The 16,550-nt window shown below is 41.0% G+C and overlaps 1 protein-coding gene across 1 annotated transcript in view; it reads left to right on the top strand.

Annotated features, from left to right (window-relative positions):
- vps35 (VPS35 retromer complex component) overlaps window positions 1–16,550 on the top strand; it is a 57,590-nt gene that overhangs the window by 21,082 nt on the left and 19,958 nt on the right. Inside the window, exons 4-9 of the mRNA XM_080186945.1 lie at window positions 824–947; window positions 1,588–1,770; window positions 7,738–7,951; window positions 9,223–9,306; window positions 13,856–13,965; window positions 14,113–14,209. Coding sequence (XP_080043071.1) covers window positions 824–947; window positions 1,588–1,770; window positions 7,738–7,951; window positions 9,223–9,306; window positions 13,856–13,965; window positions 14,113–14,209 — 812 coding nt within the window. The remainder of the gene's footprint in view (window positions 1–823; window positions 948–1,587; window positions 1,771–7,737; window positions 7,952–9,222; window positions 9,307–13,855; window positions 13,966–14,112; window positions 14,210–16,550) is intronic.

The following is a 16,550-nucleotide window of genomic DNA, read 5'->3' as shown; positions in this document are numbered from 1 at the left end:
TGTTGGCAAGTGTGAGGTGGTCCACTTTGGTAGGAAGGACTATTACTTACGGGGCGAAAAACTGCAGCAGGCGACGGTGCAGAGGGACCTCGGGGTCCTTGTGCATGAGTCGCAAAAACCCAGCTTGCAGGTGCAGCAGGTGGTCAGGAAGGCGAATGGGATGCTGGCCTTCATAGCGAGGGGGATTGAATATAAAAGTAGGGAGGTCTTGCTGCAGCTGTATAGGGCATTGGTGAGGCCGCAGCTGGAGTACTGTGTGCAGTTTTGGGCGCCGCACCTGCGCAAGGATATTTTGGCCCTGGAGGGAGTGCAGAGGAGGTTTACTAGGCTGATACCGGAGTTGAGGGGGTTGAGCTATGAGGAGAGGCTGAATAAACTAGGCTTGTACTCGCTAGAGTTTAGAAGAATGAGGGGAGATCTCATTGAGACGTATAAGATGATGAATGGGATGGATAGGATAGAGGTGGAGAGACTCTTCCCGCTCAAAAAAGACAGTAGGACTAGGGGGCACAGCCTCAAGATAAAGGGGAGGCGGTTTAGAACGGAGTTGAGGAGGAACTTCTTCACTCAAAGGGTGGTGAATCTCTGGAATTCTCTGCCCGTTGAAGTGGTGGAGGCTGCCTCGCTAAATATTTTTAAGAAGCGGGTTGATGGGTTTTTGATAAGAGAGGGGATTAAGGGTTATGGGGAGAGGGCGGGAAAGTGGAACTGAGCCACAACAGATCAGCCATGATCTTATTGAATGGCGGGGCAGGCTCGAAGGGCTAGATGGCCTACTCCTGCTCCTATTTCTTATGTTCTTATGTTCTTAACTTGGAAATAGACATGGCCATTTCAGATGAATTACATTACCTGGAAGTTTATCTGACTGATGAGTTTGCCAAAGGGAGAAAGGTGGCTGATCTGTATGAGCTTGTTCAGTATGCTGGCAATATTATCCCAAGACTGTAAGTATCTTTTGTTCTCCAAATAATGGGCAATGGATTGTAAACTTCACATGTAATATATGTGCCAGTCTACAATCTTAAGACTGCATTGTTTTTTGGGAGATGGTTTTAACCTAATTTAATGTGCAACATGTCCATCCATTTATACTAAATTTTGTACTTGGTTGAAATTCCCATTATTACAAGATTGAAAGGAGGTTTTCGTAAGATTGATTCTTGGGACTTCTTAAAAAAAGAAAACATCATTACTCTGTTTCAATGGAAGAGCAATGATCTTCACTTGAGCAAGTGGGTCTGATGGACTAAGTTGTCTTGATCTCGTTACCAGATGTAATGCATTTTATTTACTTTTGTTTTTGGTTTACTAATAACATTCAGGTAGTCAATCCATTATTAAATTAAACCCTGTATTAAGACATTCCCAGTGATTAGAAATTGATTAAGATTAAAATGCTGAAAATCACTGATTACAATTGTTCAGTTTACAGTGTAGATTGCTTTTTAATTTCTTTTAAAAACTACAGTTTTTTTAACATTTCGTAAGTAAAACTTTGAAGTACTTGGCCCCAAATTGTTGTGAGGTAGAATGTTAAATTATATCTAACTAAACAGTGTGTTTGTTTTTTCTTCAAATGTTCAGCTACTTACTCATCACTGTTGGAGTTGTCTACATTAAGTCATTTTCCCAGTCCAGGAAGGATATTCTTAAGGATCTGGTGGAAATGTGTCGTGGGGTGCAGCACCCATTACGAGGGCTTTTCCTCAGAAACTATTTGCTTCAATGTACAAGAAATATTTTGCCAGATGAAGGGGAGGAGTCAGAGTAAGTCTTACTTTTTCTTGACATTAATACCAGACCTGTTATGACCTGTAAAGCTGTAAAAATTATGGTGATAAATCACTTATTGCTTAATGTTGTGTTTCTGTAAAGTGCAACTTTAATTTTTCAGAAGTTAAGTAAATCAGATTTTCCTGTTACAACCAATCTGTAGTTAGGTTCTGTGAACTTTCTCAGCAGAAACAAAACTTTAAAATATTGCACCCCGTGAGCTGAAATACTGTATGTACTTAAAATCTTGTATTTGTAAATGAAATAGAAGTATGCTAACTCTTTCTACTTGACTCCTGCTCGCTGACTGACTTCTAAGGAGCTGAGAGTCGGAGGGTCAAGGAAGAAGCTGGGGAGTGGGTGAGGCCGCTCCAAAATGAGACCATTCAGGTCACAAGATATGTTGGTCTGGTGCAAGACAATGCTGAAACTGAAATCTCAATGCAAAGTGTGCATACTGGTCTTATTAAATGCATGGCACTAGAGCGGAAAAGACATAATAAGGGCTTGCTGTATTATATTTTAATTTGGCTTGTCTTCACTTCGCATGGGTTACATTTGGAAAGACAATTGATATAACCAACAGGTTTTTGCAGTTATGTGTATATACACGTATTAATGTGATATATTGTTCCTTTTTGGCTTTGAGACTTTTAGTAGAATTCCTTGATTGGACTCTTTTCTCTTGAAGCATCCTTTGGGGTCTGCTGGGAGGATCATTAACTTCCTCAGGCAAGCCAGGGTACTGGCAAGAAACATGGCATAAGTGCTGATCTATTGTTCCTCACTGGATCATCAGCCCTGCCCCCTTTGACATTGCAGAACTAAAAGTCCTACAGGGCTTGGAAATGTGGCAAAGCAACATGATATGACAATGTCATGTCAGAAATTATGAAACACCTGAGGCCTCACGTTCTGGCTTGGCTGACCTGACTTTACACAATCGTCATAAATTCCAACATTATTACAAAGAAATAGTGGAGAGCAGAAGTTACCACCATATCAAAACCCTGAAAAGACCCCATATGTGCAGCTAACTCCTGTCAATCCCATGCAAAATCCTTGAATGCCTCGTCCTTCAGCACACATCCACAATCATAGAAGAAGACGTTAGCATTGACCAAGCTGGTTTCTGCAAGGACCCCAGCATAGGAGAACAGGTACTATCCCTCATCACTTGCATTGAAAACAGCTTTAAGAAAAGTTGAAGACATGCTGTGTACCTCAACCTTACCGCTGCCTATGATATCATTTAACACACTGGCTTCCTCATGAAGCTGTTATGGGTCCTCCCTCCTGGGCAACTTAATGCATTGAAATACTGTTGAACAATTGAAGGCCATGATGTGGAGATGCCAGCATTGGACTCGGGTAAACACAGTAAGCAGTCTCATAACACCAGGTTAAAGTCTAACAGGATTATTTGGTAGCAAAAACCACTAACTTTCAGAGCGCTGCTCCTTCGTCAGGCAAGTGGGAGGTCTGTTCACAAACAGGGCATGTAAAGACACAAACTCAATTTACAAAATAATGGTTGGAATGCGAGTCTTAAAGGTACAGACGATGTGAGTGGAGAGAGGGGGTTAAACACAGGTTAAAGAGATGTGTATTGTCTCCAGCCAGGACAGTTAGTGAGATTTTGCAAGCCATGAGGGTTACAGATAGTGTGACGTGAACCCAAGATCCCAGTTGAGGCCGTCCTCGTGTGCGGATCTTGGCTATCAGTCTGCGCTCAACGATTCTGTGTTGTGTGTCGTGAAGGCCGCCTTGGAGAATGTTTACACGAAGATCAGAGGCCAAATGCCTGTGACTGCTGAAGTGTTCCCCAACAAGAAGAGAATGCTGTTGTCTGGTGATTGCCGAGCGGTGTTCATTCATCCGCTGTCAGTGTTTGCATGGTCTCCAATGTTTCCTGCAGCATATCAGGTAGACAACATTGGCCAAGTTGCAAGAGTATGTACCATGTACCTGGTGGGTGGAGTTCTCATATGAGATGATGGCATCCATGTCAGTGATCCAGCATGTCTTGCAGAGGTTGCTGTGGCAGAGTTGTGTGGTGTTGTGGTCACTGTTCTGAAGGCTGGGTAGTATGCTGCGGACAATGATCTGTTTGAGGTTGTGCGCTTGTTTTGAAGGCAAGAAGTGGGGTTGTGGGGATGGCCTTGGCGAGATGTTCGTCTTCATCGATGACACATTGAGGGCTCCGGAGGAGATGCCATAGCTTCTCCACTCCGGGGAAGTACTGGACAACGAAGGGTACTCTGTCCGCTGCATCCCATGTTTGTCTTCTGAGGAGGTCGGTGCAGTTTTTCGCTGTGGTGCATTGGAACTGTCGATGAATTAAGTGCCATTTCCTGTTTTCATGAGGGCATCTTTCAATGTCTGGAAGTGTCTGTTGTGATCCTCCTCATCTGAGCAGATCCTGTGTATACAGACGGCTTGTCCGTAGGAGACAAAACCCCCAGCATTTGTTGCAACACAACTCAACACACATGGAGCAGTTAAACCAGGAGCACTCCTCATCACAATGGATTTTGCAGCATCCTACACTAGGATCCCCACAACAATGGCATTGCTGCAACTGCCTCCATACTCAACGCTGACAACTGCCAGTCTGCAGATGCAATTTTACAACTTATCCGCTTCATCCTGGACCACAACGTCTTCACCTTCAACAACCAGTTCTTCATCCAGACACATGGGACCAAATTTGCATGTCAATACGCCAGCATCTTCATGCATAGGTTCGAATAAGACCTCTTCTCCACACAGGACCTTCAACCAATGCTATACACAAGATACATTGATGACATTTTCTTCCTTTGGACTCATGGTGAACAATCACTGAAACAACTAATATGATAACATCAACAAGCTCCATCCACCATCAGATTCAGCATGGACTACTCTTTGGAATCAGTTGCATTCTTGGACACACGCATCTCCATCAAGGACAGTCACCTCAGCACTTCACTGTACCGCAAGCCCACAGATAACCTCATGATGCTCCACTTCTCTAGCTTCCATCCTAAACATGTAAAAGAAGCCATCCCCTACGGACAAGCCCTCCATATGCACAGGACCTGCTCAGATGAGGAGGATCGCAACAGACATCTCCAGATGCTGAAAGATACCCTCATTAAAAAAAAAGGATATGGTGCTCAACTCATCAATCAACAGTTCCGACGTGCCACAGCGAAAAACCGCACTGTCCACCTCAGAAGACAAACACGAGACACGGCGGCGGACAGAGTAGCCTTCGTCATGTAGTACTTCCCTACAGCAGAAAAGCTACGATACCTTCTCCAGAGCCTTCAACATTTCATTGAAGACGTACACCTCGCCAAGGCCATCCCCACACCCCCACTTCTTGCCTTCAACAACCGCAGAACCTCAAACACTGTTGTCTGCAACAAACTACCCAGCCTTCAGGAGAACAGTGACCATGACACTGCACAACCCTGCCACAGCAACTTCTGCAGGATGTACCGGATCATCAACACAGATGCCATCATCTCATGTGAGAACACCATCCAGCACGTACACAGTTCCTGCTCTTGCAACACAACCAACGTTGTCTACCTGTTACGCTGCAGGAAAGGACATCCCGAGATATGGTACATTGGGGAGACCATGCAGACGCTACAACAACAGATGAATGAACACCACTTGACAATCACCAGGCAGGAGTGTTCTCTTCCTGTTGTGAAACACCTCAGCGGTCACGGGCATTCGGCCTCTGATCTTTGGGTAAGCGTTCTCCAAGGCGGCCTTCACAACACACGACAACGCAGAATCGCAGACAAGAGAGTAGCCAAGTATCGCACATGAGAATGATCTCAACTGGGATCTTGGGCTCATGTGACACTACCTGTAACCCCCCACGACTTGCCTGGGCTTGCAAAATCTCACAATTCTCCACTACAATATTTTGGCGCTGCAAGAGCAGAAACCAGTATCCTGGGTGGATTCTGTGGGGGACTGAAGAAGTGATCGAGTCACGACCCGGAGGGAAGAGATGGATGCCGGCACAAGGTAAGATTCACCTTGGTGTCGCTCTCTCTCTCTCTTGGATCGGTGCTGCGACCCCTCATCCCTTATGGAGGACACTGACAGGTGATGGTGTTCGAACCTAAATTATACTCTGCATAGTGGTTTGGGCCAGGGACCCCTCAATCTCGTGTGGATCCAAATCAAGGTTACATAGGTTTAGTTTGGGCCAGGGACCCCTTGATCTCATGTGGATCTGGATCAGGGTTATACAGGCTTAGTTAGGATCAGGGACCCTATGGTTTGATTCTGGTACTACTTTGGGTCAGGGACCCTGCGATTTGATTTCAGTACCAGGTATTTTTTATTACCGTGCCCCTGGCAAAAACGGTATACTGACGTTATGGGACAGACTTCAGACAAGACGTAGGTGTTATACCTGGGGCATGACTACATGACTGTTTGGGGGAGAAGGGGAATTTGTCACAACAGGAGGCACCCGAATCAAACATGGCCAGATTTCAGTGAGTTTGCACATTTTCCTTGTGTCTGTGTGGGCTTCCTCTGGATGCTCCGGTTTCCTGCCACAGTCCAAAGATGTGCACGTTAGGTTGACAGGCCATGCTAAAATTGCCCCTTAGTGTCCTGAGATGTGTAGATTAGAGGGATTAGTGGGTAAATATGAGGGATATAGGGGCAGGGCCTGGGTGGGATTGTGGTTGGTGCAGACTTGATGGACCGAATGGCCTCTTTCTGTACTGTAGGATTTCTATGATTCTATGAATATTGAGTTATATCATGGCAGAGGTATGCTTGTTTGATTAGAATGTTTGCCAAAATGCATGTAGAAAAGATGTGCACACAAATGTAGGTTATAAATAGAAGATAGTTATGAATAACTTCTATGGTGAACTCATGAGGAAACTTATTTACTAAAATACTAGTAATACATTTTAACAAAGAGCAGATGAGCCGAGTAGCCTCATTTAAGGGAAAGTTAGATAAGCAGGAGGGAGAAAGAAATAGAAGGATAGTTAGATAAAATAGGATGGGTGGAGGCTCATTAGAGTTACAGTCAGCTTAGATCAGTTGAGCTGAATAATTTTTTTGTCTCTGTATGCTTGAAGTAATGTGTTTACATCTACAACACTGATAACGATTCTGCATTCTATACTCAGACTAATTGCCAAATGGAACAATCCAACAACAAAGCGCTTTAGCAAACTCTGAATAGTGTGCAGTTTTGGTCGCTGCACTTGCGCAAGGATATTTTGGCCTTGGAGGGAGTGCAGAGGAGGTTTACTAGGCTGATACTGGAGTTGAGGGGGTTGAACTATGAGGAGAGGCTGAATAAACTAGGCTTGTACTCGTTAGAGTTTAGAAGAATGAGGGGAGATCTCATTGAGATGTATAAGATGATGAATGGGATGGATAGGATAGAGATGGAGAGACTCTTCCCGCTCAGAAAGGACAGTAGGACTAGAGGGCACAGCCTCAAGATAAAGGGGGGGTGGTTTAGAACGGAGTTGAGGAGGAACTTCTTCACTCAAAGGGTGGTGAATCTTTGGAATTCTCTGCCCGTTGAAGTGGTGGAGGCTGCCTCACTAAATATATTTAAGATGTGAGTTGATAGGTTTTTGATAGGCAAGGGGATTAAGGGTTATGGGGAGAGGGCGGGAATGTGGAACTGAGACACGACAGATCAGCCATGATCTTATTGAATGGCAGGGCAGGCTCGAAGGGCTAGATGGCCTACTCCTGCTCCTATTTCTTATGTTCTTATGAATAGCATTACAAGATGTACAAGGATATTTCCTTCTGAGATTTAGTTTGGGATTTTTTTTAAGTATCTATTAATGATGAAAATCACAGGAATGTACTTGTAACTAAGCAAGATTTATAATGCAAAATGTATTCTAGTGTCTGATGTATCACATCCTTTAACTCCCTTTTTATGTTTTTAAATTTCAGAGAAGTTGTAACTGGTGACATCAATGATTCCATGGACTTTGTGCTGCTGAACTTTGCAGAAATGAACAAACTCTGGGTACGAATGCAGCACCAAGGCCACAGTAGAGACCGTGAAAAACGGGAACGTGAACGTCAAGAATTGCGAATCCTTGTTGGTACAAACCTAGTTCGACTTAGTCAGTTGGAAGGGGTGAATGTAGAAAGGTACAAACAGGTGAGAATTCTGCTTCATATTTCAAATAATCTTAAAAATCTTTCCAAAGAAATACTCATGATTTAGTTTGAGATTGTATAGCTAAGTGATCTATTTTTAATGCAGCCGTATGGAAAAATGTGTATCCTTTAATATTCAAAATAACTAGTTTAATTATTCAGAATGAACAGATTAATAACTATTTGGATCTGAATTTATACTTGAATTCTTTTTCAAAGCCAGTGTTGCCTGTAAATTTAAATCATAAAACCAAACACGATAAGACAGTTTGCCAACACATTGTAATGCATGCCAACACTTGTACGATACAGGTAGTATAATGGTCAACTTACCTTTGCAGTACAGTACATACATCTACAGTATAATGCAGCATCTAATGCTGAAATTTGAAGATGTCAAACATTTTACACTTGCAGAATGTCACCAGTTCCTCAGTTGACTTTCCCCAATCGTCTCAAGCTCCAAGGAGGAATATTCTTTGGCTTGCAAAACCGACACCAGAGCACAAACAATCTGCAGGAGGAAATTTTACTTTCATCCTCAAAAGAGGGACACCGACCATGGGAGATGTGTGCATTTTGCAAAATGGCCTTTCCCAATCCATGAAAAAGCCACACTAAAATAGGTTGAGCATGGTTAGGAATGCCAGAAAAGTAGTTTCGTTTTTGTAGGAAAACTGCATTCTCCATTTTTTTTTGAGCTAATTCCTCCCTCCCATCAAGAGACAAAGGTCCACTCCATAGTCTCAGATTAGTGGTACTAGCATTTTAAATGGCTACCTTGACACACATTTTCTTCTTTCTCATCTTCCACCTCTGTTTTAATGTATTTCAAGCTGCAGTAGACTGAAGAATTTTAATTATAGCTGATGTATATGTTTGACATTGGGGCTGTCTGAGGAAATGTGGTGAGAGGAAGCTGCTCATTAGAGCAGTGGCTATTTTGATAGGATTTAAAATTATATAGCATATTACAATCTTTTGACCTCAAATGTCTTGATGACTTGTGTAAGAAAATATGGTAGCTATTTTGCATTGTGAAATTCCACAAAAAACACATTAAACATTTTTTTGGTGGCAATGATTGAGGGGGGAATATTACCTGGAGCATTAGAACAATTCCCAGACCTATCAGAATAGGCACTTTCTCGTTTAACATCTCGCCCATCTCTCTCAATGCGAAACTTTCTTTAGCATGTCAGCAGTTAGCCTCAAGCAACCTTTGTCCAGAGAATGCTTCTGACTCTTATTTTCAATTTTGTTTCCCCCTAGATTGTATTAACAGGAATATTGGAGCAGGTTGTAAACTGCAGAGATGGCTTGGCTCAAGAATATCTCATGGAATGTATTATTCAGGTAAAGTTTTATTTACTTTGGTCCCAGATACTTGTTTTGCAAATAATGAGTTGATTTTGGGTGTAAGAAAGTTTTTTTTCCAGAAGAAACCAGTAGGGAACAAAGTTTTCAATGTAATGTGCTGTCAAGTATAAAACAGACTGATAATGTGCTAATAAAATGGAAGTACTGTGTCTTGTTGTACTGCACCTGAACAAGTATATAAGGAAATAGGCTCTTGAGACATAAATTAAAGCAATGAAAACTGACAGTAAGAACGGCCTAAGAGAAAGCTGGTCCGAGTGGAAATTCAGGAGTGAGTTAAATACTTTTGCTTTAAGATTGCTGAGGAAAAAGGGACCAACTAAAACCAGCACTTATTTGTGAAGTATTAATTAGTTTTAGCTGACCAAGCTGTGAGAAAGACAAGTAAAACTTAGGTATTTTTGATGCAGTATTTAAGGAAATAATTAACCACTTTTGGTAATAAAAGGGAATTTATCCATTATCTGATGAACTGAGAGGCATGGCAACTCCCAAAAAATGGCACAAGGCATAAATTAGTTGAATGTGAAGTTTATTAGTCACAAGTGGGCTTGCATTCACACTGCAATGAAGTTACTGGGTGAGATGATGACAGATGCTGTATAGTAGTAGGTTTGATCTAAGTATTCAGAAGGGAATTGAACTGCTATCTGAAAATAATGTACAAGGTAATGGGGATAAGGCAGGGGAGGTAGAATACTCTTTCAGTGAGCCAGTGCAGACTTGATGAGCTGAATGGCTTCTTTCTGCACCGTAAAGTGCACTTGGTATCAGTGGGTGCTATTCTGGTTGGCATTTGGTGACTAGTGGAGTGCCGCAGGGATCAGTGCTGGGGCCTCATCTGTTTACCATTTTTATATAGATTATCTGGAGGAGGGGGCTGAGTGTAGGACGACAAAATTTGCTGATGACACGAAGATGAATGGAAAAGTAAATTGCGTGGAGGGTTTGGAAAGTCTGCAGAGAGATCTGGATAGGCTGAGCGAGTGGGCAAGGACCTGGCAGATGGAGTATAATGTTAGCAAGTGTGAGGTTATCCACTTTGGCAGAAATAAAAGTAGGAGGGATTATTATTTAAAAGGCGAAAAGCTGCTGCATGCTACGGTGCAGAGGGACCTGGGGGTCCTTGTGCGCGAGTCGCAAAAACCCAGTCTGCAGGTGCAGCAGGTGATCAAGAAGGCAAATGGAATGTTGGCCTTTATAGCGAGGGGGATAGAATATAAAAGGGAGGTCTTGCTGCAACTGTACAGGGTACTGGTGAGGCCGCAGCTGGAGTACTGTGTGCAGTTTTGGTCACCGCACTTGCAGAAGGATATATTGGCCTTGGAGTGCAGAGAAGGTTCACTATGCTGATACCGGAGATGAGGGGGTTAGCCTATGAAGAGAGACTAAATAGACTGGGCCTGTACTCGTTGAAGTTTAGAAGGCTGAGGGAGGATCTTGTAGAGACGTATAAGATAATGAAGGGGATAGATAGGGTAGAGGTAGAGAGATTCTTCCTGCTTAGAAAGGATAGCAGGACTAGAGGGCACAGCCTCAAGAATAGGGTGGGGGGGTGCAGTTTAGATCAGAGTTGAGGAGGAACTTCTTCACTCAAATTCTGGAATTCTCTGCCCGTTGAAGTGGTGGAGGCTACCTCGCTGAATATATTTAAGTCACGGGTGGATAGGTTTCTGATAGACAAGGGAATTTAAGGGTTATGGGGAGAAAGTGGGAAAGTGGAACTGATCCACTTCAGATCAGCCATGATCTTATTGAATAGTGGGGCAGGCTTGAAGGGCTAGATGGCCTACTCCAGCTCCTATTTCTTATGTTCTTAAAGATTCTGTGATCGTGCACTTTGGACACTTGAAAATAATAACATGGCAGGGAGGGTTCTGGTGAAAATAGCGTCATCAGAGGATGAAAAAATAGAAGATGTGTAAAGGCCAAGAAGAAGGGTAATTAATGGCCAGGAAACATGTATGTAAGTTAAATAGCAGAAGTATAAAAATACTCTAAAAGAAAAGGTAACGGGAGAACTATTAAAAGTCTCATTGGACAACCTGTTCAGAAATGTACACGCAAACAAAATAGAACTGGAGGCAATAATTCGTAAGGGAGAATTAGATGTAATAGGAATTGCTGAAATGTGACTGCAGTTACAGGACCAGCAGCTAAATTTTGCAATATATAATCAGAATAGGGAAGAGAGGGAAGGTTAGCTATATAAATTAGAGAACATTGGCAATAGAAAAAGGACATAACTAGCAAAATGTTAGAACCAGAATCCACAAATGATAAGGGATCAGTCACACTAACCAGCTGCCTAATTGTGGAAAGATGGTGGAGGAAAAAGTACTATGTAAGCAAAAAATGTGAAATGAATAAAGAACATTGATTAATATTCTCTGGGAATTTTAACTATTCCCAAAAAAGACGAGATACAGAAAATGTGGCTATACAATATGTGCAGTATTCCTTTCTTAACCAATATCACGTGTGTGCTCACTGCACTACATTGGCGCCCAGTCAAACAGCAAAGTCCTGTTCCCTTATCACCCGTATTTACTGTCTTACATTGATGCCCAGTTTAAAAAAAAGTCTTAATATTCAAATCCCTTTGTTTTCCAATAGAGGAGGGAGTACCAAGACACAAATTACAAGAAGTGCAACAGGTTAAAACTATTAGTGGACTTCATTTTTGGAGGGATAGAGTTGAATGTTAAGTGTATATAGAACCTTGGTTAGACTACAGTTGGGAGTAATGAAATCTGTTCTGGAGTCCATATTATAAAATGACAATAATACAAAACAGATTTGATAGAATGATATCCGAACTGAAAGATTATACCTATTATGAAAGCTTAAACTACTGGGAACTAGAAAAGAGAAAACTGAAGAGTGGCCTGATAAAGGGCTTTAAGATTATGAATGGGTTAAATATGGTAAACACAGTAAGACGTCTCACAACACCAGGTTAAAGTCCAGCAGGTTTATTTGGTAGCAAAAGCCACTAGCTTTCGGAGCACTCACTGTTCTTTTGTCAGGTAAGTGGGATTTCAGTTCACAAACGGGGTATATAAAGACACAAACTCAGTTGACAAAATAATGGTTGGAATGCGAATCTTTACAGGTAATCAAGTCTTAAATGTACAGACAATGTGAGTGGAGAGAGGATTAAGCACAGGTTAAAGAGATGTGTATTGTCTCCAGCCAGGACAGCTAGTGAGATTTTGCAAGCCCAGGCAAGTCGTGGGGGTTACATGATAGTGTGACATGTGACATGCAGGAAATGGCCTCTCCTCTACCTTTTTGTTTTGGCAGAGTTTGATGGCAGCTGGTTTTGACATCACAGGCACTGCAACTAAATGTGTGAACCCTCTGTAATTGGTGTAATCGGTAAACTCAGACTTTTGAAACAATGATCAGTATATTCATGCTCGAGACAAGATCATTGAATGTCTTTAAGACAGAGGTTATTGATCAATAAGGGGATCACATATTATGGAAATGAGAATCATATCAGCCATGATTGAGTCTGCTCCACCATTCAATGGGCTGAATAGCCTAATTCTGCTCCAGTATTTTATGGTCCTATGGTAAAATTAAGCTGGCTAAAAAAATCAAATACAAAGCTTGACTTATTAGGTTTTGACCAATTGTAGTAATCCAATTCAGAAGGCCATGGTTGCAAAATCATTTGAGATTCTTCCCAAGCTACTAATAATTATAGGGAATGCAAAGAAATGGGGTTAATGAAGAGAGCTGCATTAGAGCACAATGGCAGAACAGGCTTGGTGACTCTTGGTTGTTTTTTTTATTCTCAATGTGGGACTGAAGTCTTGTAGTTTTCTCTGTCACTGTAGCCCTAACTCTTGAATTTAAAGAATGAATTAAGCTATGCTCCATTTATTAGAAAATATAGGAAGTGATCAAAACTTTGTTTAGAAAGTTGATAACTCAGTCAATACGATGGATGTCTGTTTTCAGGCAACATTAACTACATGTTTCCATTTTGTCCGTAAATCCTGTTGAGTGGTACTTCATTAATAATATGGTTCCCAAACCTTTTTATTTGGGAGACTCCTGGCCAATACTGGCATATAGACTAACAGAAGTTTAATACGATAAACTTGCCAAGATTTCTTCAGACTTTTAAATTCTGAACTTAATGTTAAACACCAGAAGTTACACAGAGTGCAGTATCCTTGATCGTATGAAACATGTATGCTGACTTTCAGCTGAAAGAGTGGTGCATGTCTGGAATCCAAGACATTGATCTTACTATAAGCATTGGGGCTGTGAATTATTTTTCATGAGAGCTAAGCTAAAGACTGTATCTTGAAGAACGTGGAAATAGTACAGCTTCCATGTCCTTTTGAATAACAATCACAAGGATTTCTCAGCTATACTGTAAATGCACTGCATCTTTTGCAATTAAACTACCATCTTGTACTGGATCCATGAGCATCCTATGCATTTTGTGTCAAATATCTAACAACCATTGTAAAACTTTTCAAGTAATGAGGTTATCTATTTACAGGTATTCCCTGATGAGTTTCATCTGCAGACGCTGAATCCATTCCTTCGTTCTTGTGCGGAGCTCCACCAAAGTGTTAATGTGAAAAACATTATCATTGCATTAATTGATCGGTAAGACTGCTTACAGGAATTGGATCCCAGTGATTTCTTTGTAGTTATGAATTGGATCCCAGTAGGTTTCCTTGTAGTTTCATTAAATAAACAATGAGATTTTACTTGATTTGAATTGCTTTCAGTGGTCATTTTTGCAATTTTTAGGTTGGCTTTGTTTGCACATCGTGAAGATGGCCCTGGGATCCCTGCTGATATAAAACTGTTTGACATCTTTTCCCAACAAGTAGCAACAGTTATACAGGTAAAATTGTTTTTATTGTCAAAGACCTCTTTCTTGATCCATGGCTTTTTATTTATGAATACCAGTAATTCGTGTGTCTCAGATGCTTTCACAATTTTACCATTCCCTAAACTTAGTTGTTTGCTATTTCACTAACGAAATTGCACAAGGTCTGTTTGAAATTTAAACCCGTGAGAATGTTTCCCTAGTCAATAAATTGGCATTCCACTAAAATGTGGAATTTACTTGAACTGGAAAAGTATTTATAACTCGTGTTTTTACTTGAGGTGAGCTAATAACTAGACTTTAGCAAATTATGTCTTCAGCAGCAACTGAACAACAGTATATACTTGCAGATTTCAAAGATACAGGCAAGAAGTTAAACTTGAAGGCATCTAACAATGTTAGATGCCTTCAAGACTTCCCCTGTTAGACTTCCCCTGCATCCTTCAACTCAAAAATATATTTTGATTCCAAATTTGTTGAAAATACAAGCTGATAACAGGGCATCTGGGATCCATGTGAACAGGACAGCGAACAGAATCTCTCCTAAATCCAATGAAATGTAAGGATTAGGGAATAAACACAGGAAAGCCTCAGAAGACAAATGAATAAAATGGGTAAATTCAATATTAAATCAGGTACAGGAAGAGGAACATAAAGACTGGATTAAGGAGAGGTGGGGAAGAGACAAGGAAAAAAGAGAATTTTTTACAATTTGATATTTTTAAAACTCCCTAAAGGAATGCGACTGTACATTGTAGAGGTGCTGATTGGCAGTTAATACTTAGCATTTCATTAAACAAGGGGTTTGCACTTGTAATGTCAGGACAACTTTCTGTGAGTTTAATGAACAATTAATAAATAAATAAATAGAAGAAATTCCTGAAAAGAGAGGCTAAGGTTGTAACAGTGTTTTTTGAGAATCTAATGGCAGCATGCCACAATTCAGGCAGCAACTTTTGGGATTTCATGTTTTAAACTGCTGGTCTGCAAGATTTGCTTATAAATAACAGTGATATTATTAGTTTGATTGCAAATGCTAGACCATTAATTATTCTGAGTCCATGCCATTACTTCTGCATGAAAGGACAGGCTTATGGGATGTATAATTTCACTATCTATCGATGGCCTCCTGAGATGGCAAAGAGAAAGCAGCAGCTGTAATTAATTTGGATTTTAAGAAGGCATTTATAGAGCATACAATTTATTCACTTATTTAATAGTAGCCATGATGTGGAGATGCTGGCATTGGACTGGGGTGGGCACAGTAAGAAGTCTCAACACCAAGTTTTAGTCCAACAAGTTTATTTGGAATCGTACCTTTCGGAATGTTTGAGGGAGCAGTGCTTCAAAAACTATGATTCCAAATAAACTTGTCGGACTTCAACGTGGTGTTGAGACTTCTTACTTATTAAATACATCTCTTGAAAGTCTCGTAGATTGAAAGGTTGATAATAGTATACTTCAGGAGTGAGTTCTATGTCCATCTTTGTCCTGTCCCTGGAGGTTTTGTCGAGGATACAGGAAACCTGGCCTCACGATTTATTGGTGAAACAAGCAAGAAGTTTAGCAATAAGATGATCTGTTCAAAAAAAACACTTGGACAAAGGATCATGAAGTGGGTACATGGGCGATGCAGTTTGATAAGAAACATGGGGTAATGTATTTTATGGAAGGAAATTAAGTGAATAATGAAAGACTGTTATTTTTGGTTGAGAGTTGGTGGCTAGGGATCTTCAGTTGAACATCAGATTGAGGGGAAGTTTCTGTACGTGTTGTTGTTGCCTTAATTTAAAACTTCTCATCCTTCAAACTTCTATCACCACACTGTACTGGTGTAATTTCTCCAGTTCTCCAATTCTGGCCTTTGAGCAATCCCCACTTCTCTTACAGGTGACAACTATGCTTTCAGTCACCAAGACCCTAAACGCAAGAGCTCTCTCCTTCTCTCTTTTGGTTTAAGATGCTCTTTAAAACCTACTTTTCTCCTAGCTTTTAGGCATCTATCCTAATAGTCTTTTTTTGATTTATTGTCAGTTTTTGGCTTGGAATATTTTATTATGTTAAAGGTGCTATACAAATTCAAGTTATTGCTGGCGCTTCCCATGGTAAATAATGGATATAATGGCAGAAGCCATTACACCTTGTTTGAACAAATCTGAAGAATGTTTGAAGCACTTGATAAAGATTGTAAAGAAACAGGTGTAATGAGAGTTGCTCTGACAAACAGCTGGTATGGACTCACTGGACCTGATTTTCTGATTCTGAAATGATTTCCATTGTTCAGTTGTACTGGAGGTAGAATGCTTTCCTGATTGACACTTGGTGCTAATGCCGTCTTGTTACCAACCCTTGCAGC

Source organism: Carcharhinus amblyrhynchos, chromosome 4 (genome assembly GCF_965287045.1).
Source record: "Carcharhinus amblyrhynchos chromosome 4, sCarAmb.v2.hapA, whole genome shotgun sequence".
NCBI classification, from domain to species: Eukaryota; Metazoa; Chordata; class Chondrichthyes; order Carcharhiniformes; family Carcharhinidae; genus Carcharhinus; species Carcharhinus amblyrhynchos.
This window is presented reverse-complemented; position numbering and strand designations above follow the sequence as displayed.